The sequence below is a fragment of the Polyodon spathula genome, chromosome 16 (assembly GCF_017654505.1).
Source record: "Polyodon spathula isolate WHYD16114869_AA chromosome 16, ASM1765450v1, whole genome shotgun sequence".
Lineage (NCBI taxonomy): Eukaryota > Metazoa > Chordata > Actinopteri > Acipenseriformes > Polyodontidae > Polyodon > Polyodon spathula.
The window spans coordinates 17,957,865-17,984,833 of NC_054549.1; the positions used below are offsets into that span (position 1 = coordinate 17,957,865).

The 26,969-nt window shown below is 40.5% G+C and overlaps 1 protein-coding gene across 1 annotated transcript; it reads left to right on the top strand.

Moving 5' to 3' along the window:
• The first annotated feature begins 901 nt into the window (after nucleotides 1-901).
• On the top strand, nucleotides 902-25,138 carry LOC121328843 (prolyl 3-hydroxylase 1-like). The gene is made up of 15 exons (XM_041273941.1): nucleotides 902-1,547; nucleotides 8,751-8,903; nucleotides 10,963-11,152; nucleotides 13,337-13,468; nucleotides 14,231-14,370; nucleotides 14,719-14,808; nucleotides 15,918-15,970; nucleotides 16,500-16,621; nucleotides 17,810-17,937; nucleotides 19,001-19,096; nucleotides 19,934-20,084; nucleotides 21,343-21,460; nucleotides 22,222-22,297; nucleotides 23,410-23,550; nucleotides 24,305-25,138. Exons 1-15 carry the CDS (start codon nucleotides 915-917, stop codon nucleotides 24,644-24,646), a joined length of 2,565 nt encoding a protein of 854 aa, XP_041129875.1. The 5' UTR covers nucleotides 902-914; the 3' UTR covers nucleotides 24,647-25,138.
• Nucleotides 25,139-26,969: the final 1,831 nt, after the last annotated feature.

Genomic DNA, 26,969 nt, shown 5'->3' on the forward strand with positions numbered 1-26,969 from the left:
TATTATTTCAAGACAATCTGACTGCCAGAGAAAAAGAAAACTGTGTTGATGTTGTTTGCTATAAAGCACTGGGATGGTCAATGTTCTGAGCAGGTTTAAATACTAATACACATGTTAAGAGCAGGTTAGATGTCCAATGGTCGTTCTGTTTTGATGGGAGAGTATATGCACTTCTCACGTTACTTACTAGATTTGCCGTCATATTATAGGACAATCAATAGCGCGCCCCCTGGTGGGGAAACCAGCGATAGCAAGCTTCAGTAAAATCACGGCAGCGGGTTGTAAATAGGGGCTAAATTGAAACAACGAATCTCATTTGTTCTAGTCATGAATGGCAAATTCCCACAAACTGTGATGTCACTAATCTAAAGTAGCAAAAGTGTAACTTTTTTCAAAGCTAATATAAGTCCAAGGCCAAGCCTAAATGCTTTGCAAGAAGTTGAACTTTAAATAAATATTTCAAAGAATGTCAAAGTCCTTTATAAGGTAGACTTAGCAACTCCCGACTCTAAATCAGTGTTTGGTGTAAATCCCCATTATTAACAGTGGATAATAGCAATTTATTACAGGTATATGCATCAGTTACACACAGTGCCATCCTGATTATTATTATTATTATTATTATTATTATTATTATATTATTATTATTATTATTATTATCATTTTTATTTGGCAGACGTCCTATTTCGCTTTGAGTGAAAGGGAGGTAACACTGCTGTAATATTAATGCAAGTGTTTTATATAGTTATTCAGTTTGCATAGTACAAAGAAACCAGTTTCGGTTACATTGTGTATTTCATCTCTGAACTGAAGACGTTTTCTTGCTTCACGTGCTGGCTATTCTTATTCATATATAAACAAATACACATCGTTGAGTGCAGTTCAGTAGCTTGTTTGTGTTTTGCGTTGCACAGATGTTTAAAGGGAGTGTTCGGAGGGTCTCCGCTAACTCCACCTCCTGCAATCGGAGCGTGTCCCACGGTGGGGCTGAGAGTTTAGGATTCCTCCACAGTGTAGACGATACCAACCCAGTGGAACGCTGTAGGTCTCTCGCTACCATCAGCGCGGCCCGATTGATCACCATGTTCTGGTTCCTTGGCACGCTCCTTCTCGCCGTCTCCCAGCTTCCAAAGTCCGCTGCCGACATACAGCTGAACAGCAATGCCCCGTTAGAGCCCTATGATTTGCTGTACGACAACGCGATCGAGGCTTATTACACCGGAGACTGGAAATCGGTCATCTTGAACATGGAGCGAGCGCTGCGAAACAAGGGGGCACTCCGCCGGGCGAAGGCACACTGTTGTCTCCTTTGCGCCAATCAGACCGGCTTCGGTGAACCTCTCCCGGGCTTGGGCATGGCGCTGCCAGGGATGGGACCAGTTGAAGACCTCGGCTTTTTCCAAAAAGTGGTCAAAAGGGCCGCGTGCATACATGAGTGTGAGATGGAGAAAGTGGGGCCCGCATCTCTCCACCAAGTCAGCGAGGAAGTGGCGCTGGAGTTTAGGAAGAGGAGCCCTTATAATTACCTCCAAGTGGCTTATTTTAAGGTAGGTAACTTAAAACCAAGTCAAAATGCATTTATTATGCAACAAATGCAACCCAGTGTACTTTTTAAATAAAAATGTACCAGCCTGGTGTTTTACAGATAACTTAATTTAAAACATTATTAATTTCAGTATGCAAGCTGCAAAATCGGTTCCAAGCTTATTATCACTCCGCACCGTTTGGAGCAGATATTATTGCTATACTCGATCCAACGAGATTACATATGACAAACCATCATTTTAAACCAAAATGTAACTTTATTTTTAATGAAACGTTTCCACAGTTGTATTGTTAATGTATTGTTAATGCAACTGTACAGAGTGCATTAGTGAGGTTTCCAGATATATGACGTGCAGTTTAGGCCCTGGGTTATATGTATTTGCCGAATGTCTGCTAACTGTTATCGAGTACAGTAATATGTTTACACTGTACAGGAAGACACTAAAAGTTGTGAAAATATACAAGTACATTATAAAAACAAAGGTATGCACTGGTGTTTGTATACTTAAACAAAAAAAAATAAAAATAACAAAAATATCCTTCTGCAATGGTAGCATATTTCACACTACAATAGGCTTGCAGTTTTATGCATAAACGGTTCGTTTTCCAATTTCTTTGCCATTATTAAAAGTTTAAACGCGTTTGTCACACTATGTCGAGCTGGTAAACACTGAGATAACACCCCAACCCCCACACCTATGATTTTAAAGAGTCCTTCCCCCGCGAGTCCGCTGCCACGTAGTGAGCGCAACACTGCTGGCTGCTCGTTTTCTCAGTCTTCCAAGGAGGAGACAGCCGCTCCTTTGTATCCATCAATTAAAGCAGGCAGGGCATTGCAGAACTCTACACCAGCCCGTGTACCCTGTTATGAGCTCCTGCACAAACACCACACACGTGATTTAGGTACCAGGAAGCAGCAGTACCTTTCCGTTGTACAGTACCTATATTTTAATTAACTGCATGCCCAAAAATAACGTGTACAAACATTTTCCAGATGTTCGGGTTGTTTTGTTGTTAACGGTTTGCATTATTATCTTTACAACTCTATATTACCTACAACTGTGACCAAAAGTTTTGCATCACACTCGATAATTACCGAATTTGGCTTCATAAAGTTACATGAACATATCGAACTACACACCGCTATCATATACATAACGGACACCTGACAAAACTGAAAAAACCCCCCCAAAAAAAAAAAAAAAAAACACATTTTGAAATCTAACATGAAATACTGTATTACTATTATGGCTTCTGGTAGACTTTTGCGATATAAATCTGTCTTCCATTACATGATGTTAAATAAAATATCTAAATTATGTTTAAATAGTTATTTTCAAAGTATGCCACAATCCTAAAATTCTACCTGATGCAAAACTTTTAGCCACAGCTGTAGTATACTTAAAAACCGAAACTTTAAAATCCAAACACCCCATGTAATGAGATAACCATATGACCTTTGATCTTATGCCAACTGCTAAATATGTTTTTAAGTGGCCGGAGTGCACCACGCACCATGCTTCAAACCCATTCATCTGACAAAGATGATATACATCATTGACACTGACAAAGCAAGGCGATTTTAATATAGTACGTAAAAAGGTTAATACACTGGGACCCTTCATCTGCTCTCTGGAGAAGGGAGCAGGCTGACACTTTCATACTGTTATCATAAGAACATAAGAACATAAGAAAGTTTACAAACGAGAGGAGGCCATTCGGCCCATCTTGCTCGTTTGGTTGTTAGTAGCTTATTGATCCCAAAATCTCATCAAGCAGCTTCTTGAAGGATCCCAGGGTGTCAACTTCAACAGCATTACTGGGGAGTTGATTCCAGACCCTCACAATTCTCTGTGTAAAAAAGTGTCTCCTATTTTCTGTTCTGAATGCCCCTTTTTCTAAACTCCATTTGTGACCCCTGGTCCTTGTTTCTTTTTTCAGGCTGAAAAAGTCCCTTGGGTCGACACTGTCAATACCTTTTAGAATTTTGAGTGCTTGAATTAGGTCGCCACGTAGTCTTCTTTGTTCAAGACTGAACAGATTCAATTCTTTTAGCCTGTCTGCATATGACATGCCTTTTAAGCCCGGAATAATTCTGGTCGCTCTTCTTTGCACTCTTTCTAGAGCAGCAATATCTTTTTTATAGTGAGGTGACCAGAACTGAACACAATATTCAAGATGAGGTCTTACTAGTGCATTGTACAGTTTTAACATTACTTCCCTTGATTTAAATTCAACACTTTTCACAATGTATCCAAGCATCTTGTTAGCCTTTTTTATAGCTTCCCCACATTGTCTAGATGAAGACATTTCTGAGTCAACAAAAACTCCTAGGTCTTTTTCATAGATTCCTTCTCCAATTTCAGTATCTCCCATATGATATTTATAATGCACATTTTTATTTCCTGCGTGCAGTACCTTACACTTTTCTCTATTAAATGTCATTTGCCATGTGTCTGCCCAGTTCTGAATCTTGTCTAGATCATTTTGAATGACCTTTGCTGCTGCAACAGTGTTTGCCACTCCTCCTACTTTTGTGTCGTCTGCAAATTTAACAAGTTTGCTTACTATACCAGAATCTAAATCATTAATGTAGATTAGGAATAGCAGAGGACCTAATACTGATCCCTGTGGTACACCGCTGGTTACCACACTCCATTCTGAGGTTTTTCCTCTAATCAGTACTTTCTGTTTTCTACATGTTAACCACTCCCTAATCCATGTACATGTGTTTCCTTGAATCCCAACTGCGTTCAGTTTGAGAATTAATCTTTTGTGCGGGACTTTGTCAAAAGCTTTCTGGAAATCTAAATAAACCATGTCATATGCTTTGCAATTATCCATTATCGATGTTGCATCCTCAAAAAAATCAAGCAAGTTAGTTAGACACGATCTCCCTTTCCTAAAACCATGTTGACTGTCTCCCAGGACCCTGTTACCATATAGGTAATTTTCCATTTTTGGATCTTATTATAGTTTCCATAAGTTTGCATATAATAGAAGTCAGGCTTACTGGTCTGTAGTTACCTGGTTCAGTTTTGTTTCCCTTTTTGTGGATCGGTATTACGTTTGCAATTTTCCAGTCTGTCGGTACCACCCCTGTGTCAAGAGACTGCTGCATGATCTTGGTTAGCGGTTTGTAAATTACTTCTTTCATTTCTTTGAGTACTACTGGGAGGATCTCATCCGGCCCAGGGGATTTGTTTATTTTAAGAGCTCCTAGTCCCTTTAACACTTCTGCCTCAGTTATGCTAAAGTTATTTAAAACTGGATAGGAACTGGATGACATGTGGGGCATGTTGTCAGTATCTTCCTTTGTAAAAACTTGTGAAAAGTAATCATTTAATATATTTGCTATTTTTTTTTTCTTCATCTACGATTTTGCCATTTGTATCTCTTAAACATTTAATCTCCTCTTTGAATGTTCTCTTGCTGTTGTAATATTGGAAAAACATTTTGGAATTGGTTTTAGCTCCCTTAGCAATGTTTATTTCTATTTCTCTCTTGGCCTTTCTAACTTCCTTTTTGACTTGCGTTTGCAGTTCTGTGTACTCTTTCTGTGTACTTTCTTTTTGGTCCTTTTTTAATGCTCTGTAAAGTGCCTTTTTTCGCTGAATATTTTTTTTAATTGATCTATTAAACCATTTTGGCAATTTAGTTTTACATTTAGATTTGTCTACTTTAGGGATATAATTGTTTTGCGCCTCTAGTACTACATTTTTGAAGAACAACCATCCTTCTTCTGTGGGTGTTTTCTCTATTTTACTCCAATCTACTTCTGTTAGTCTCTGTTTCATACCTTCATAGTTTGCTTTTCTAAAATTGTAAACCTTAGCTTTAGTCTTTACTTTTGGGGATTTAAAAAACACTTCAAATGAGACCATGTTGTGGTCTGAGTTTGCCAGTGGTTCTCTGACCTCTGTTTTAGTTATTCTATCTTCGTTATTTGAAAAGACTAAATCAAGGCATGCCTCCCCTCTAGTGGGTGCCTTCACAAATTGTGTTAGGAAGCAGTCATTTGTCATTTCCACCATTTCTATTTCATCCTTCGCGCTACCCACCGGGTTTTCCCATTTTATTTGGGGGAAGTTGAAATCCCCCATTAGTATGGCTTCTCCTTTGCTACACACATTTCTAATGTCATTGTATAACAGATTATTGTGCTCACCGTCTGAATCTGGCGGTCTATAGCATGCTCCTATTATTATGCCTTTTGAATTTTTGTCTGTTATTCTGACCCATATTGATTCGGTTTTATTTTCTTTGTCCAGGTTTAACACCTGGGCTTCAAGACTGTTTCTTATGTATAGCGCTACCCCTCCTCCTCTTCTGTCCTGCCTGTCTTTCCTATACAGTGTATACCCACAAATATTATATTCGTCCCCATCACTCTCAGATAACCACGTTTCTGTAACACCTATCACATCATAGTTACCTGTTAGTGCAGTAGCTTCAAGTTCTAGAATTTTGTTTCTGATACTTCTAGCATTTAGATAAATACATTTAATGGTTGTCTTACCTGAGTTGTTGTTCTTGTTTTGATGCGGTCTCCCTTCTGTTTTTTTGTTGATTTCTCCCCCCTTCCTTTCTAGTTTAAATGCTTCCGAACCTGCTCGAGGATCTTTTCTCCGAGTAGACTAGTTCCCTTGTTATTTAAATGCAGTCCATCCCGTCTATACAGATAGTCCTCGTTGTAGAATGTGGTCCAATGATCAAGATAGGTGAAGCCTTCCCGTGTGCACCACGTCTTCAGCCATTCGTTTTGATTAATTATTTCCAGCTGTCCATATGGTCCTTTGCAAGGTGCGGGTAGTATACCAGAAAATACCACAGTTTTGGTTTTCTCTTTTAATTTCCTTCCTAGCTCTCTGAATTTGTTTTGCAGGGATTTTGGTCTGTCTCTTCCAATGTTGTTTGTACCGATGTGGACGACTACTACCGGGTCGTCTCCTGTTCGTTCTAGGAGCCTGTCCACGTTTTCAGTGATGTGCTTGACCGAGGCTCCCGGAAGGCAGCACACTGTTGTAGTAAGGGGGTCCAAACTGCGAATTGAACTTGCTGTGTTTCTCAATATGGAGTCCCCAACAATCATGACCTCCCTTCTTTTTGCTGTCTGGTCACCACTGTCAATAGGGTCCTGGATGTTGTTCCTTTCATTCTCTTGTTGTTGGTTCTGCTCATCAAAATTCTGAAGTGACTCAAATCTGTTGGTTGTTTTGATTTCTGGTGGTTGTGTTTGACGAAGTTTCTTTTTTTCCCTGCTTCTGCCTACCTGAACCCAGCTGTTCTGACCTTCTATCTCCCTGGTGGCTTTCAGTCTGTTAGGGGTGATGCAGACTTCCATGAATTGTGGGTGTGCCAGTTCCTCAAGATCCTGTTGCTGTCTCACTTCTTCCAGCTCCATTTCTAGCATACTTACTAGTTTATGCAAGTCCTGGATCGCGCGGCACTTTACGCACACTTGGTTTAGCTCTGCTGGGTTTTCTCGGATTTCCCACATCAAGCAGGTGTCACAGATTACTGGCTTGAAGACCATGTTGAGGGTTTTTTTTTTTTTTTTTAAGTTTAGTTTCTTCTGCAGCCGTCAACCTGCTTTCAAACTGCTTTGAAACTGCTCTGTACTTTTCCACGCCTGTACTTCTCCCACTCGCTGTCGCTGGGAAGACTGCCTCGTTTAACTGCGTTGTTCTGCTGTGCTGTTGGCTCCTCCCCTCGCCCGTGTCTCAAAACGGCGCTGAATTTGAATCAGCTGCTCCGAGTTTCAGCTTGTTTGTTATCAGAAAAACACACGCGGCTGTTTGACTTTGAGCTGCTGCTGTGTTTCCCCAATGTCCTCTGTTTTCTGATTAAAGCAATTCAAGATGCAATTTCTCCTTTCTGCTTCTAAACTGCTCTGTACTTTTCCACGCCTGTACTTCTCCCACTCGCTGTCGCTGGGAAGACTGCCTCGTTTAACTGCGTTGTTCTGCTGTGCTGTTGGCTCCTCCCCTCGCCCGTGTCTCAAAACGGCGCTGAATTTGAATCAGCTGCTCCGAGTTTCAGCTTGTTTGTTATCAGAAAAACACACGCGGCTGTTTGACTTTGAGCTGCTGCTGTGTTTCCCCAATGTCCTCTGTTTTCTGATTAAAGCAATTCAAGATGCAATTTCTCCTTTCTGCTTCGAAACTGCTCTGTACTTTTCCACGCCTGTACTTCTCCCACTCGCTGTCACTTCCACTCGCTGTCGCTGGGAAGACTGCCTCGTTTAACTGCGTTGTTCTGCTGTGCTGTTGGCTCCTCCCCTCGCCCGTGTCTCAAAACGGCGCTGAATTTGAATCAGCTGCTCCGAGTTTCAGCTTGTTTGTTATCAGAAAAACACACGCGGCTGTTTGACTTTGAGCTGCTGCTGTGTTTCCCCAATGTCCTCTGTTTTTTGATTAAAGCAATTCAAGATGCAATTTCTCCTTTCTGCTTCGAAACTGCTCTGTACTTTTCCACGCCTGTACTTCTCCCAGATATTATCGTGTAATATCTGCTGACAACTTAATATTTGCATACAAATGTTAAAATGTAACCGAGCTCCAGATTAACTTCCTCTTATCTTTGTATAATTATTTGTTGCTCGTCTCGGCAGTCTCCTTTGCATTATTCAAACAGGCTGTGTTTATTGACTGCTCTTGTGTGATGATAATAAACATCCTGTGTATAAACCTGTGTTGTTTCTGGGAATGGTTTGTCAGGTGACATAAGGCATGACTTCCGAGGGATATAAATAGGGGCTCATCTCTTGAGCATTGAGCTGATAATGGAGTTGCCTGTTAGGGTGTTGGGGAGAATCTAGAATTCTTTCTTACATGTATCTGTGACTGCTGACTGTTCAATTAAACAAGACTGCATTGAAGGACTTGTCTCTGAGACCTTTCCTACATTATGAGAATAATTGAGAGTGAACCAGTTGAAATAACCAGAAAGGTCAAACCCTGTTAAGTATAGCTGATCTGGGTAACTAAGGCAGAAAGAAACAGAGCTCTAACAGGTAGCATATATACATAGGGCATCACACCTTTATAAAAAAGCTTTGACGCTCCAATAAAAGAGCATTAAACTCAGTAACAGAACTGCATCCTTTAATATTTGGCAACAGACAATGCACAACTCTGTAGCAGGGAGATGATCCAACTGGTCTCTAATAGAAGCAGAACTCAGTGCACGCCCTCTTCCCTCAGATTAACAAGCTGGAGAAGGCTGTCGCGGCTGCCAACACGTTCTACATTGCTAACCCCGAGCACGAGGAGATGAGGCAGAACCTGGAGTACTACAAGATGATGGCAGGAGTGCAGGAGTCTGACTTCAAGGACCTGGAGGCAAAGCCACACATGGTGAGACACACAGGCAACAAGACAGAGACTTGAAACATGATCACAGCTGTAAACCACAAGGTTACGTGTTTACGTCCAGCCCTTGCCTCTTACAGCCACAGAATGAATCTGTCTCAGTAAATAAGTGTCTTCACATTCTATCCCCGAAGTTCAGGATCTGCTCCTCAGTTCTAGAGTATTTGTTATTTATATATCTAACGAAGGCTGTATCTATCAGCCAGTGTTTTAAAATGTAAGAGCCAGCACCATCTAGTAGTCTACCACTTTGTTATTGATTTGCCGGCAAGGACCAAGCTCTAGGTAAAAATAAAATAAAAAAGACATCAAAGGCAAATGAAAACACCTTTTAGATGCGATACGCTGCCCCAGTGATCAGTTTTACAGGCAAATTCCTAGACATTTCCACTGGGCTCCAGTATCCTATGAAACACTTGGCTGCCTTCTTGCTGCTTGTGCTTGAAGCAGGTGTGGGTGTTTAATGATGCTTGCCTACGTTTGGAATTGCCTTGGCTAGTATTGACACACAAGAGGACAGGACAGAGCTAGTGTGTTCTGTAAAAAAAGAACTTAACATGCTGCTTGAAATGAATAATAAGTTGATCAAACTAACTTCCCTGCAGCGTAGCCCTGAAACTTTCCTCAAACTTACCGGTATGGGCAAATTGAACCATGGCTATCCCTAATGTTCAGACTCATGGATAGCCACCGTAACCCCACACTTACGTCAGTGAGTGCACTGTACTGATGTGCAGTACAATAATACAATACAGTGGCACAATAGATAGCCTCCCCCCAGTCAAATCTGTATTCAGTATAATAGTGATTAGGGCTGTGCTGAAACATTTTACGACCAATTACCTTTAAGAAATCTGAAGTTGTTAGGTATTAATTAAATTGAATAAAATGTGTTAATTTCTCTACACAAAACAATGCGGTCCCTCGCTGTCCCTTGTTTGCACAATTATTATCAATCAATAACACTGGCAGTGTTATTTAATATAGAACCTGTCGTGATCAAACTCATTTATATTCTATAAGCGATTATTTGTCTTACTTTTTTATCCTTTTGATATGAAATAATTTTTTCCCCCGCTTTCCTTTGTTTCCTTAGACACATGTCATTTTTGCAGTGGATTGTGGGATTGTATTCCTGGGCATGGTTTTAACTCTGATTAAACATGACAAAGAAATGCATATCCCAGTTTCCACAGCGGTAGCTCGGCTAGGGTGAAGTCATGTTTATGTGACGAATCAGTTGCATTTGCTAGTTTTGCAGCATATCTTCATTGTAAGTTTATGGCCTTGGTAGGCAGTAAAAATGTCAGTGCCCCGGATGAGAGGAAAATGTGCTTCCGATGCACAGCTTTTCCTGTTTTGAAATCAATGCATTAATAAATAGTTGTGTTTTAATTTATTTAATACCTGCTGACACATACTTCTTAAAGGTAACTCTGTGTAAAGTACGAGTATCAGCACAGCCCCAGTACTGACTCCCTTTCTTTCAAGTTGCATTTGTGTAGAGTTGGACATCGTGAATCTTGTAATAGATGAATTTTGCTCCAAGCCATCTTTATTATTTAGATTAAACGCCAGTAACCCCACGCTTTGGCAGATATAGTGTACTGTACACAACTATAGCAGTGTGATTGTGCTTGCATTCCGTGCCCCAAGATTTTGAACATTTTGCTACCGTCTGTAAGTTTGCAAACTTCATCGTGAAAACAAGTTCTGGATCGACCTGCCCCCCAAAATTCTGTTACTGAATTGTTCGTTTCTAGGTTTATACAATTAACGATTTTCTGTGGGTTTTTTCCTTTAAAAATAACAGACTTAAGCTAAGCTTAAGCTAACTCCTTATTTTTGTATAGTTTGCGCTGAAATATTTTGTGCTAGGGCCAATCTTAAATAACACATAAAAAAAATAATTAAAAAAGTAAAAGTTACTGAATAGATGAATGTGAAATCAGCAGTCATTGTTTTTGGTAATTCTTTTGCTGCAGTGCCACTCGATGCCTCTGTCTGTCTTCAATCACAGTTGATTTTGTGTTTTCACATGCAGGAGGAGTTCCGGCAGGGGGTGAAGCTTTACAGTGATGATCAGTTCCAGCCCGCGATCGAGCCCTTCGAGAGGGCCCTGGAGGCCTACTTTTCAGCTGACCTGGAGTGCCGTGCGATCTGCGAGGGGGCCTACGACTATGACGGCTACAACTACCTGGAGTACAGTGCAGACCTCTTCCAGGCAATCACAGGTACACAGTGCAGACCTCTTCTACACAATCACAGGTACACAGTGCTGACCTCTTCTACAGAATCACAGGTACACAGTGCTGACCTCTTCTACACAATCACAGGTACACAGTGCAGACCTCTTCTACACAATCACAGGTACACAGTGCAAGCCTCTTCTACACAATCACAGGTACACAGTGCAGACCTCTTCTACACAACCACAGGTACACAGTGCTGACCTCTTCTACACAATCACAGGTACACAATGCAGACCTCTTCTACACAATCACAGGTACACAGTGCTGACCTCTTCCAGGCAGTCACAGGTACACAGTGCAGACCTCTTCTACACAATCACAGGTACACAGTGCAGACCTCTTCTACACAACCACAGGTACACAGTGCTGACCTCTTCTACACAATCACAGGTACACAATGCAGACCTCTTCTACACAATCACAGGTACACAGTGCTGACCTCTTCCAGGCAATCACAGGTACACAGTGCAGACCTCTTCTACACAATCACAGGTACACAGTGCAGACCTCTTCTACACAATCACAGGTACACAGTGCAGACCTCTTCTACACAATCACAGGTACACAGTGCAGACCTCTTCTACACAATCACAGGTACACAGTGCAGACCTCTTCTACACAATCACAGGTACACAGTGCAGACCTCTTCTACACAATCACAGGTACACAGTGCAGACCTCTTCTACACAATCACAGGTACACAGAGCAGACCTCTTCTACACAATTACAGGTACACACTATAGGCCTCTTCCAGGCAATCACAGGTACACAGTGCTGACCTCTTCCAGGCAATCACAGGTACACAGTGCTGACCTCTTCTACACAATCACAGGTACACAGTGCAGACCTCTTCTACACAGTCACAGGTACACAGTGCAGACCTCTTCTATACAATCACAGGTACACAGTGCAGACCTCTTCTACACAATCACAGGTACACAGTGCAGACCTCTTCTACACAATCACAGGTACACAGTGCAGACCTCTTCTACACAATCACAGGTACACACTGTAGGCCTCTTCCAGGCAATCACAGGTACACAGTGCTGACCTCTTCCAGGCAATCACAGGTACACAGTGCAAACCTCTTCTACACAATCACAGGTACACAGTGCTGACCTCTTCCAGGCAATCACAGGTACACAGTGCTGACCTCTTCTACAGAATCACAGGTACACAGTGCTGACCTCTTCTACACAATCACAGGTACACAGTGCAGACCTCTTCTACACAATCACAGGTACACAGTGCTGACCTCTTCCAGGCAATCACAGGTACACAGTGCAGACCTCTTCTACACAATCACAGGTACACAGTGCAGACCTCTTCTACACAATCACAGGTACACACTGTAGGCCTCTTCCAGGCAATCACAGGTACACAGTGCTGACCTCTTCCAGGCAATCACAGGTACACAGTGCAGACCTCTTCTACACAATCACAGGTACACAGTGCAGACCTCTTCTACACAATCACAGGTACACAGTGCTGACCTCTTCTACACAATCACAGGTACACAGTGGTGACCTCTTCTACACAATAATTATTATTATTATTATTATTATTATTATTATTATTATTATTATTATTATTATTATTATGATTGGGCTGCTGATTTTTCCTTCTGGGGAATAGCAAATTCAGTTTTGCAAAAATGACCAATAATGTTTTTTTTTTCAGTTTCTCCCAATTTTATGTCAGTGTGTTGATAATTAATTACACATGGCATTTATACATAACTACAATGTTGATACTTAAAATAAGTAAATTAATAAATATTACCACTTTTTTAAAAATGTGTTTTTATTAAAGTCTAGGTTTTTAATCAGACTCTTGTTCTTGTAATAGCAAGTAAAGCACATGAAGACACTTGCTGGCATTACAATAAACCATATTAAACAGTTTACCAGTTGATGAAACTTGATATTGACATTAATAAGCCTAGGTTAATGGAGAGTATTTAAGTCTGGGGCTCTGGGAATGTCTGTCCTTTCATTATTGCATATATCTGTAAAGCAGCTCGTTAAATTGTGATCAATAAAATTAGAAGCTGGAAAAAACATAGTAAACTCTCTCTCTCTCTCTCTCTCTCTCTCTCTCTCTCTCTCTCTCTCTCTCTCTCTCTCTCTCTCTCTCTCTCTCTCTCTCTCTGTCTCTCTCTCTCAGATCACTACATTCAGGTGCTGAACTGCAAACAGAACTGTGCTGTGGAGCTGGCTACCAGGCCCGGCCGGGACAAACCCATTGAGGACTTCCTCCCTGCACACTTCAACTACCTGCAGTTTGCCTATTACAACAGTGAGTGGCCATTCCTGTACAGTAACACAATGGGACTGCCCTGTTGCTCCATAGTCTTGTCAAAATATATTTTCTAGTGGTAATGTAAAATCTGACCCTACACACATATTCACTTATATTATACTATTACACTTATGTGTAAGTTTCAATTAATATTGGAGACTGTATTTCTTTATAGGCAGAATACAAATGAGACAAGCATACATCTTTAATTCATTTAATTCTACAATCTGACAGGTTGAGACAGGAGTGATAGCTGTGGAATAACCTCTATCTGCATATGTTCCCTGTTCTTTCATGCATTCTTAATTGAACTGCTCTCAAAATGACCTTGCATATTAAAAAACATTCAAATGAGTTTAACTTCAGAATTGTCAGACGTTGACCTCTATAGACAACATAAGATGTTTTTAGAATGTTTTGCAATAAAGTGTTTGTGAAAACCAGTCCGTGCACATGCAGAGGGTCCTCAAAACACTTAATAATCACACAGTACCTGAAACCATCAAATAGAATCGCTTAATCAAATATCTGTGTAAAAGTTTATCGGAATATAGCAATAACAAGTAAATAAATTTTAGTGAAGACTGGTGCAAAATCAAGGCTGTTATCATGTTCACCATGCAGTGTGTGACAGACAGACAGATACAAGGACACAGTCAGCACATAAGCATCCCCAGGTTTTGCAAGAGGAGTCTAAAAGCTACAAATTTGAACCGAGCCCCCATTGGTTTGGCTGAAACGTATCCATTCCTGTTTCAGATGAGAAGTATGAAAAAGCCATTGAATGTGCAAAAACCTACCTCCTCTTCCGACCCAATGATGATGTGATGATTCAGAACCTGGCTTACTACTCGGCAGTGCTGGGGGAGCAGAGGGCTGCAACAATCACTGCTAGAGAGGTAGGCTGTTCATAGCAACCAGGGCAAGACCAAGAGCTCTGCTGAGCAATGCTGCAGAACCAACTCCACCAGCACCGCAGTGCAGCACTGTGACAATGTTACTGTAACCTTCATTATTACATATGGATAATATCTTTCCATTTATTTATATTGCATTATTTCAAACAAAGTTACTGATTTTTTAAATGTATTTTTATAAACCCTGTCTAGTTACTACTGTATATCTTTTGGGCCTGGAAAACATGAAACAAAATGTTTTGGGGCAATGTCATGAAAACTATGCCTAGTCTTTGAAGCCCTTGGATTAGTCTGTAACACACGTTAACCTCCCCCCCCCCTCCCTCCCAGAATATCCAGCAATACATGAAGCAGTCTCTCCTGGAGAAAGAACTGCTGTACTTCGCCTATGACATCTTTGGAATCGCTTTTGTTGACCCGGTACGTGAAGCACTTTGACTTCTTCTCTTTTCTACCCCTAATGATAAATATCACCTGCAACACGGGCATCCTGAGGAGGTAAATACAGCACTAAAATGGCCCCTGAAATAGTGACCTGTTTCTAGGAAAGAAGTGCAGCTAGGGATGCGGATTGTTACATCACATCACATACTTATTTTAAACAGGTAAAAGTGCTACTTGAAAATAGATTCAGTTCATTAATCCACAAGAACAGTTTATTTGATCATTTTAAGCTTGTCAAGTTAGAAACTCATTTGACTGGAATAGCCTCCAGTTCCCACAGTAAAAGCATAACAAAGTGTAGTCGGGTAAGCACAGGTAAGCATTGTAAAGCCCAGAGGTATGGTAAAGCATTAAAAAAAACAAAAACCCATTGCAAACCGTGGGAAACTATGGTACATGCATAGCATAACAATGGAAAAAACATGGGGAAAATGCAAAATAACTGTGGAAAGTTACTGTGGTAACTTTTGTAAGGGTAGATGAATCATTTCCATGAAGGACTTTAGATATGTCTTTATAGAGAACTTTGTGATGGCACCCATACCTGCCAACCAAAAGCTTGTGATCTTTACTCTAGTAATCATTTGGCAGATGCTAATGAATGGTTTAATAATAATAATAATAATAATAATAATAATAAATAATAATAATAATAATAATAATAACAATTTAAATATAGCACCTTTCATACAGTGTCCCAAGGCGCTGCACAATAAAATGTCCACAGATGTATAAACGTTGTAAACTTAAATACAAACAAGATAAAAGCAGAATTTCCCAAGTACGTTGGTGAAAAACAAGATACAAAATCTCAGTTTCAAAACCTAGGAAGCCTAAGAAGAGAAGACCGCAAAAAAGAGGTATGTTTGAGAGAAGATTTAAACTGAGAAACTGAAGTACAATTTCGAATACAGCTGGGCAGACTTCCATAAGGAAGGGACAGTACAACTAAAGCTGTGCCCACCATTAGGAATACGCTCGGGTGAAATGCTTTGAAGAAGTCCTGAATTGGAAGACCTAAGCTGTCTCCCAGGGATGTATGTAAGTTCTGATAATGACCGATTTCTCTTTGTTTCCACTTCTAGGACACGTGGACCCCTGAAGAAATCATGCCTCAGAGGCTGCGAGACAAACAAAAGTAAGAATGAAATCAGTAGAAGTGTTCAAACTGGGAAATACAATACAATACAATGCAATACAATACAATCCAGATGCAGCTGCCAGTCAATATCCTGCTGCTCTTCAGTTCTGGAGGACTGCCATAGATTGCACTGTATATGTAACACAGACTAGACCTGCTCGGTGTCTTCTAGAAGAAAGAGCCAGCGCCATTTGTGTTTTGCCACTTTGGATCAAGCTTTCTTTAGTTTTGCTGGCAGTACCCTGCTGTGCACTAGAGGGTGCTGGCGCTTGCTAATATAAAGGCTGATCTACAGTAGCCTACATTACACATGGCAGTCAACTGGAACTGGAGAGCAGCTCTCGAGCTCATCATTGTTAATCTGATCATTGACAGTGGAAATTTTGCATTCTGTATATTTAATGTATTGAAATGTTGTGTCAATGCGAGCAGCCAAGTTCAGAGCCCTACAGTCCGGTTCATGACCTGGTCTGAAGGCCTGTATAAGTGCGTCTCTGTGGCTGTAACCCCAACCCCCTCTCTGCAGGACGGAACGGGAGACAGCAGCCCGGATCTCTGAGGAGATTGGGAACCTGATGAAGGAGATAGAGAACCTGGTGGAGGAGAAGAGCAAGGAGTCGAACGAAATCACCCAGCTGGTCAGAGAAGGTGAGGAGGAGTGGCCTGGTCTTCCAGGGAAAAGCTGGTGCCTTCAGGTTAAACCAGGGATGCCCACACTGTGGCCTGCAGACAGGTAGCATACAAATTCATTATAAAAAACGCACTTTCAAAAATACAATGTGTTTAATTTCTGTATGTTAAATATGTTGGCAGTTAAATATTTCAAAAGACACGGACTGTTATTGAGTTATTTTAATTCTATCAGTCCACTGCAAGTCACCCACCCTTGAAGTACAGATCACATGTCCTCTGGGTGTACTGTACTGGTAGTATGAATTGCACTGTTGCACTATTACAGGCAATATTGTAAAAATGGAACGTGGGTCCAAAAAAAAAGAATTGCGGTACAGGGAACAGGCAATTTCAGGAAAAATGTAGTGAAACTTTTTTTCACAGAAGTTAAAGACAGGGCTGCTTGTCTAATATGCCAAGAAGCCGTTGCTGTAATCATACGCCAAATATACAGGAAAGAGAAAGCCAAAGAACAAGATGCACTCGCACACAAGAAAATATCGCCCATGGGAGCTGTGGCATGGCAGAGTTAATTAATCAACACAAAACAGTACAGTCCCTCGGTTTCTTTATTGAGCATCATGATCAAACTAGCAAACATTTGTCTTTTTTAAGTGACTATTTGTCAACTTTTTTATTGTCCTTTTTTATAGGACATTCTTTGTTTTCACTTTCTTTAGAAATGCGTAATTTTGGCAGTGAATTGTGGGATTGTAATTCTGGTCAAGGTGATATCTCTGATTAAACTCGACAAAGAAATACATACCTGTTTCTACAGCGGTGGCTTGAGTTAGGTCAAAGAAAAGGTCACGCTTACATGATGAATCAGCTGCATTTGCTAGTTTTGTAACAATTGTTTTGTAACGATTTGTATCGATTGTGACCCGGTGGTGGAAGGACAGCTTTTCTTGTTTTGAAATCCACACTTGAAATAATGTGCCATGTTTCGATTTATTTATTACCTGCCGACAAATACTGCTTAAAGTTACTTACTCAGGAAATCCGAGTGTCCGCACAGCCCTATCAGAATGAAGAGGGCATTCCTGGAGTGTGTCCCGTTTCAGCCCAGTGGATCTGGTGTGTTAGTAGAAGGTGAGTAAAGGAATGAGCTGTCTGTCATGGAACACCTTGCTTCTGTAACACCCTTTTCCCTAACGATTGCAGGTGGCAATGTGCTGTTCGATGGTATCACCGTCAGCATGACCTCCAAGGAGCTGAACGGGTCTCAGAGGGCGGTGCTGGATGGGGTGGGGACAGAAGAGGAATGCAGGGAGCTCCACCATTTGTCCAATGTGAGTGCCTCGAAAGATTAACCCTTTGCAGTCCATTTATTCTGCATCTGTCAGGCACATCAGGTCCAATTTATTTTCACACGCGCTGTTTATTTTACACGTGCTGTTTTAAAAGTTTTTTTTTTTTTCACAGTAAAACTGGTTTAAAAGCAGTTTCAACAGGACACTCAATACTGCATCTCCAGCCCCGCCCCGCTCCTTGTTCGCTGTGTTTATCACATACCTCTTCATAGTCGTGCATACTGATAAATCATCTCCTGATCACTTGTTTTATCACCAAACTCCTCAAAAACGCAATCCAAGTCATTATTTTATTACTATAACATCTCAAAAAGCTCTGCAAATGTCTGTGATATTCTTTGAAAGCTGGATGCTGAAGCAACTATCTTGTTTGTTTATGTCCATGTTTTCTCTGTGGTGCAAGGGCTATGTGTTTGTTTTCTCTGTGGTGCAGGGGCTATGTGTATTGCTCAGATGAGCCAAACCCCCCCCCCCCCCTTTTTTCGGTTTCACTAGGCCATTGAAAGGTTTTCTCTGCTTTTTCCAGAGAAAAAACAACTAGAGACCTGTGCTTGACATCTTTTTGATGATGTCGGACAGGGAAAATTATGATGTCGGACCTGGTTCGACATAGGACCGCAAAGGGTTAAACACAAGCACAAGTAAGATACAGTGAGACGGGGTCCTCGAGTGACTCAGCTGGTAAGGACAGGGCCACATGGTGTGCAGGATGAGGCAGACAGTCAGGGGAGCACAGGTTTGTGTCTTGGCTGTGCAAAGTTGGCAGTCTTTGCTGGGGATTCCACAGGGAGCATTGGCCCAGGTGTTCAGCCCTCCAAATGCAATACAGTTCAGAGAAAATAATGCAAGTGTGCTTTTTCAGCATGTGATATGACTCTTGTAAGACAGCAACGCATGCCATAACAGCTAAGACAAAGATGATGCTGCTGTCTGTCGTAACATTCAAAACTCCCATTGCATAACATTTTAATCCAGGTATATGTTAATTAGGCCAGCCGTTTTGAACTTTATGTTGTGCTGAGTTGTTGCTTTGTCTCCCCAGGCAGCCGCTCTGAAGGGGGATGGGTACAGAGGGACTCCCTCTCCGCACACACCCAATGAGAAGTTCCACGGAGTCACTGTCCTCAAAGCACTGAAGGCAAGCTGCTTTATTCCGATCATTTCAATTAGTTTATTGTGTTTTATTTTATTTTTATTCCTCTTTACTTTTATCCTAAACATTACAAGACAGCACATGCTACCCTCTGACTCCTTCATGGGAGTGTAGGGCCACCTTGGGCAGCCAAGACAGCACAGGCTACCCTGTGACTCCGTCATGAGAGTTGGGAAGAGAAGCGCCCTCTATTAGTCTTTCCAGTCATGATTGAAACACACTTGAGACTAGGATATATTACAGCATGCACACCAGAGTTACCATTGCATAACAGATTAGTCAGTCATGTGAGGAACCACCTATTTACACAAAAGAGTGTACTAGGGTACAGCAGGTGTTTGTATGCATTTGTAGAGTTGATTCATTTATTAAAAAACTGCTGTGGCAGATACAGTATATACAGTCCTAGACAAGGTTTCCAGAAAAGATTCATTTCTATGTGGGGATTAATAGAAGCTTACCCTGCTCCACAGCCAGCATAGTTGTCCTGAACACTTGATGATTCTGATGGTCAATAACAAAACTATTAGCTTTTTTTTCTGTAAAATATAGTCAGCTTAACAGTTCTGTTATAGAGTGTGAAGATGTAATGTATAACCCTATTTTGTTCACAATGTGACAAAGAAACAAGCAGGTTTCTATCTTCATAAACTACTTATGGGGCATGTAAACAAACAGGACTGCCAACCAGCTATACTTTCTGATAAAGCCGAATGCATACAAAGCTAAGCTATTGTAGAAAGTGTAAAACTAACATTGCTGATTACAGCACCCCGCAGCCTGAGATTGTGTGTTCAGTATTTTTTGTCTCTGGAGTTGCAGCTGGCACAAGAGGGCAAGGTTCCCCTAAAGAGTGCTCGGCTGTATCATGACCTCAGCGAGAAGGTGCGGAAGGTTCTTGAGTCGTATTTCCGTCTGGAGACGCCGCTGTACTTCTCCTACACACACCTCGTCTGTCGCTCCGCCATCGACGGTGAGGAAACAGAGCATCACCATTTTCAATGCTTAACTAAAGAAAGAGTGAGCGTTAACAGTGTCCCTTTGCTGTCCAGTGGCTGACTCACTGATGGGTGACAGTGTAATAATCATTTGATGCTTGTCTAACTCGTAAAACTTGACAAGCTGCCATGTTGTTGTGTTTGTTAACACAGGGCATGCTGACAACACAGAATAATCTGCTGTCCTTGGAGGGCATCTTCAACTCTCAGCTCCAAGTTAGGAAAGAGCTGCAGAAAATGATTCTTTAGTGTGCAGGAATGTTGTCAACAACCAAGTGACAGAACACGTGTAAGAGTTACAGAAATGCCTTTCAAATGGCCCAGCGTCTTAGCCAGTGTATTTGAAATGATCAGCTCCATGTGCTGTGCTAGGAAACCTCAAGAACCAAGATTCCTGCCTTGCTGACTGTCTGCAGGGTGGCTGCTGTCCTCTGCTCTTCTGTCTGTTACTATCCCTGCAGCTTAGCCAATATAAAAGTAATGATCTGGAGGGCTGTTCTGATCCCACGATATCCTGGTCTCTACTGGGAACTGAAAATATGCCTCCATCCCATTATAAAGTCATACAGAAATGGGCAACAAGTAACGTATTACATATACAGCTTATCCAGCCAGTGTTAGTTTCGATGGCTGTGTTGTCTTTGATATCAAGACAGAACTGCAGCAGCAGCAGGAGTAGGCCATATTCTCATTTCCCTCAGTGCAAATTTTAGGCTTCTTTTTGTAAATAAAAGGGGGGTGTTAACGAGCAAGAAAAAAATAGTGTATCTAGTTTCTATTTTCTTCTTTTTTTCAAGCTTCCCCATAAAATATTCAGTACCTTGTGCTTTGTGAATGAGAGCCGCAGTGAGGACAGTTTGAGCCTGTGTCTGGAACCTCGTGCTTTGTGAATGAGAGCCGCAGCGAGGACAGTTTGACCCTGTGTCTGGAACTGCGTGCTTTGTGAATGAGAGCCACAGTGAGGACAGTTTGACCCTGTGTCTGGAACCTTGTGCTTTGTGAATGAGAGCCACAGCGAGGACAGTTTGAGCTTGTGTCTGGTACCTTGTGCTTTGTGAATGAGAGCTGCAGTGAGGACAGTTTGACCCTGTGTCTGGTACCTTGTGCTTTGTGAATGACAGCTGCAGTGAGGACAGTCTGAGCCTATGTGTGGAACCTTGTGCTTTGTGAATGAGAGCCACAGTGAGGACAGTTTGAGCCTGTGCCTGGAACCTTGTGCTTGTTGTATTTCAGAGAAACAGGAGGGCCGAGAAGATCTCAGTCACTCCGTGCATGTGGATAACTGCTTACTGAACTCCGAGGCCATGGAGTGCATTAAAGAGACCCCTGCCTACACCTACCGGGACTACAGGTACAAGAGCAGGGCTTGGGCTGCGCAAAGCCTCAAGTGTCAAATACTGTCCACACGTGCATTCACTGTACGGAACTCAAATGTGCAGAGCAAATAAACGCATGTTACAGTACATTTTCATTTTAAATATCTGGTACTGCACTAGGATTAAAGACAGTTCTCAGTTTGCTTGCTTTACAGAAAATCTATTACATTTCCTAGGTCATTTCTCGTCAGCCATGTTAGTGGCATCAAGCATCTTACTGGCTGCAAAGCATGTCATTGGGGCAGGCTGCTGATTGGTTACTGACAGGAAAGAAGGATGGGTTCAATTTCAATCTCCAGGTGGCATGAGCATAGAAGTGCTTTCTTTATCCTAGTTTAGAACCAGATGTTTCAAAATGAAAGTACATGTCTGCTAGATGTCTTTCAAAACTACACTTTAAAGATGCATACAGTGAATAGAAAATATATGGCATTATTTAGTTATCCACATTCACTCTAAGGCCAATGGCAAAAGATCTAGGGACCTTGTGTAGACAAGTCAAAGTGAGAAGTATAGTTAGCAGGGAAGTTTAGAAATTCCCAAAGTGGCTCTCCTTTTAGTTCCAACATTGTCCACTGGATAGCATGTGTTCTGTTTTAAAACAGCCCTATTCAAGGAGACCTGCAACCTCTGTCCACCAGGGGGTGCAAAATTCTATTACATTTTGTTACACTGTGCAATAACACCTAAGCATTTTTAGTTTGTATGTACTGATTTTATTCTTCTGTGATTTCAGTGCAATCCTTTATCTGAATGATGACTTTGAAGGTGGCAATTTGATCTTCACAGAGCTAGACGCGAAAACAGTTACAGTAAGTTGTCTTGAAATACACACAGTGTTATATGCTTTAAGTCTGTCTCAACCATACTCCCTAATAATGTTCAGCATTTCCATGAGTTTGTGAACGGATCTCTGAGACAGACCACACCGCAAATACATTCTATTGCTAAGCAAACTGTGTATCACTTAAAACAAACGCTGTTTACAACACTGATATTCACAAAACACCAGACATTTTCAAAAAGACCAGACACTGGATGTGAAGAATGCCTTTCTTACTGAAAACTTGAACGCATTACCCCAAATAGCAAAACCATTTAAAAAATGACCAGTAAGAATGGTGGTATTGGATTTCTGTGTGCAGTTCACATGACATTGCACAAGAAAGCTTCCAGTGTTGTTATTACACATCTAGAGTGTACAGAAAACATTTCTTCCCTTCCATAAATGTTTTAAAAACTATAAATAACTTGTTGCAAACTACTTTCGTGAATAAGTAGGCTATCCCTCTGCAGTAACTTGTCTCTGCTCATAAATTGGACATTTTGTGTTGCTCCCAGTTTCCTCCAAAACCATTATCAAAATACAGTACACAGTTCACACTAGATTAAAATAAACTGACTTCTCAGCCTGTTTATTTTCACTTTTTTCTTTTTTTTTTGAGTGCTTTTCAATTTTTTCTTGATGTTTCTGGCTGGCATTTATGTTCTACCTGCAAATATTCACCTGCATATGAAGCTAGTTGTGTTTTTACTGGTTATACAAAAGCCATGAGGAATATTCTGCTGATATAAAATGAATGAGAGACGCTAGGGTACAGCATGGTGTCTCATATCTTTGGAACTGCTCCTCTGAGATGTAATGTGCATTTCAATGGACATTTATTGGTTGAAATGATTTCATATACTGTAAATGTAGATTTCGTATTGATACTTTGTTTTATAGACACCTGTGGAACCCTATATCGAGAAAACCACCTCTCAAAGTTATTATAATACTCTGAATAGAAGCAGCAAGCTGTCACTTTCAGAACACACACACACACACACACAGAGATGCTTTCACAAGTGCAAAATGCAAGCCTTTCACCAGACCTGCACGTCTGTCATTAAGTGACTTGACGCTTTTCCTTTGTAACTGCAGGCGGAGGTCAGGCCGAAGTGTGGTCGAGTTGTTGGGTTTGGAGCTGGCAAGGAGAACCCTCACGGAGTGAAAGCCGTGACGAAGGGACAGCGCTGCGCCGTGGCAATCTGGTTCACTCTGGACCCCAGGCACAATGAAAAGGTACAGCCTGCTGAAGCCTGTCTGGGGTTGGGAATCTCATCAGACATTTGGTTTGACAAGGAACTATCTTGTGCTTACTGTGTGACATTGTAGTTTTGACCAAATACTTCTTTAAACTGAATAAGATTAAACTGCCAGTCCTGAGTTTCAGATCTCCCCTTGATTAGATATTAGTGTTATTAAAATGAACAGCATGAATAAGTCACCTGTGAGATTGTAGCTTTACTAAGGAGTTTCTCATGCAGCTATAAGGGAGGAGCCATTTATTTAACATCAAACTCCTGGCTGCTGATCATTTCAGTAAATTATGTAATTTTATAGCAGTTCTGAAACCCAGGACTGGGTGCAGGGCTGGTGAGAGTTTCAAGTCATATACTAAATTCATGTATAATCTTATGTGTGTGTATATTAGGTATACAATGCAATTCTTAGAAAATGTAGATTCATGTCTGAAACATAAGAAATTTAATAAATGCCAGCCAGTCAATAGGAAGCTCCTACAGGCATCCCTAAAGCATCATGGTCAACTGGAGAGATTCTGGAGGCGCTACTAGCTCTGAAGAGTCTGGAAGAGCGACTGTCTCTGCACCAGTTGTACGAAGATCCTCAGTGTAGTGTTTTCCACTGTGTGAAACAATTTAATTGCATTTGTCAACTAGGAAGGGCAAAACTGTAGAATTTCCTCAGTAACAACATTGCTTAACAATTACATTTCAACAATATTTGAACACAAACATGTTTGTTTATTGAACAGGAGAGAATCCAAGCAGAAGAGCTGTTGAAAATGCTCTCTAGCCCAGTTGATGCAGAATTTCAAGGGGCTGCTAAAGAAAGCCCAGCAGAATCAAAACAGACTGCCAAGACGCCAGGGAACACACAGACAGACATCAAAGAGGAAACAGACTCTATTTCAGAGAAACAGGCTCCAGTAACAGAGGTCCAAACAGACTCAGAATCTGGGCCTGTATCAGACTCCTCCACAATTAATGCCTCCGTCTCCTCTGCAGAGACTGAGCAGAAAGTTTCAGAAAGCAGAGATCCCACAGCTACCACCAGCTCAGCTCTGGACTCAAGAGACAGAAAAGAGGAGTTATAAGTTTAATTTGCAGCAGTTTTAATTTGATATTGTTTTTATATATATATAAATGTGTTTGACTTTGTGGTCAATAAAGTATTTTGTGGGGGTGATGGCCTGATTTACGTGTGTGCTGTTTTGTTTTAGATTTTCTTGAATGGGGCAACACTGGATATAATATATCTGCTCTGTAGACAGTGTCTCTCTTATTCTAGGGAAAGACAGGATTGTCTATCTGTAATTAGGTAATTTTAAATCAATATGTGTGCATGCAAAAGGAATTGTTTATTTGGAATGCTAACTTTCCTCTGCCCCATCACTTGAACGTGATAAAAGGGCTTTACATGAATTTAGATTAGCAAGTTGTTTCTCATGACGCAATGCAAATAAGGGAGGTTAGTTTTACATTTTTAAATGAACCAATAAAGGGTGCTTTATAATGGCAATCAGAGTCATTATGACCAACAAACCTTAAAAATAAAGAGAATATTGTGAGGGAATGCTGTCGTTCTTTGTATCCTTCCCTCCTCTGATCATCTCCATAATATATCCATTGTGCATTCAAAATAGAGGACTTCAGTTTTTTGCTTTACTATGGGAACATAGTTAAGCAGTGATACAAGTTTTAGTTGATGCATTCATCAGTTATTTGTCTGTGCAAATGGCATTTGAAAGTTTGGCATATACAGTATGTAACAGAAACATAGTTCTTTATAAGGTTTACCTTTAATTCTGGCTGTGTTTAGAAGTTATGAATAATTTACACAATAGAGACCAGTGATTGGAATAGAGCTTTGTCAAGACTATCCAAAGACATAGACAACTGTGAATTACATTTTAATTATGTTTTGTAATCAATCCTTGTGCTCCAATATTGATATACCGCATGTCTTCAGCAATAGCAAAATTAACTTCCTCTGTGTCATCTCATTTACCCCCAAACGAAATTAGAAAGTATCTGTAGTTTGGGAAATAAACTGGGAAGTCAACAAGGTCTAATATCTGAAGAATAAAAATGCAAAAAAAATGTCACCTAGGAATAAGTAACCCAATCAAGCCAAGTTGTAATAAAATGTGGTGATAGATATACAACTAAATGAGACATTTAGTTGTAACTTAATTAAGGCATTTGGTCAGTTTATCTTGTTTTTTTCTTGTCCGCTTTCATTTTAGATAAAAGTCCAAATAAATTCCAGTCCCACGTCTGTCTGTTGTGAACGTTCGTTCAACCCAACCCCTGCTTTCCCATGTGTCCTTGTATATTACTAATACTGCCTCACTATTCATATCACAGCCATCCATTAGAACCATCTCCCTAAAACATTCCAAACCAACTGGTAAAGCAGGCACTGTAAACCTAGCGCGGGGATCAGTGTAAACGATCATGCTTTTTAATTGCGGTCCTTAAACTAAACTTCCTCGTTTAACAGCTAACTACCCCACTCAATGGATTGCAGTGGTGAAAAGCCAATCAGGTTGTCTGTTTTAAAACTATGTCCTAAATTTGGTGACCTTCTGTACATGTTAACTGAGACCACAGAATTCTGTGGTCCCTAGAGTGGAGGACCACCTACATAAAAATCCACAAATTGGAAAGACTAAGCCTCCATCAATGGAGCATGAAGAATGCAGATGATACTAACAATATAATGGCACAGAGGCAAACAATTATACAATTATATATAGAACAAAGCAATGCATTAATTTAACAATAAGCACACCCCATGTATATACTAATCTATTCTCCATGACACATACATATATATATATATATATATATATATATATATATATATATATATATATATATATATATATATAATTATTAAACCAGTAGTAATATGTCACTATATTAGGTATTAACCAATAATACTGTTTTAATAACAATTGATAAAACCAGGAGTTTTTCTTTTCAATACATACATCACCTATATAGATTTGTAATCACATTTTAATAAAAAATGTATTTGCTAATATGGAAAACCAACAAGTTACATTTTTAAAAAGTCCACAAGTACTAGAATGCAACCTATATGGTTTTAAAATATTACTTTGATACAGTTACACTGCATTAAATCATGAGTTACAATTATTTAAAGAATGTTTGACAGCGTGTTTTGATTAATTTAAATCAAGTTCACAGACCTTTACGAACCTTTTCTAAACCTTTGTGATTTTGAAAGAATTTATTAAAAATACAACTTTATTTAATTAAACAAAAACCAAAAAGGACTTGAACAGGTTTTGATCAGTTTACAAAAACCCTACTGGTTCCATTTTATCAACAAAACTGCACTGCATTAGTTCAGAGATCAGGGAATCAAACTTTCACTTCCTTCAATAG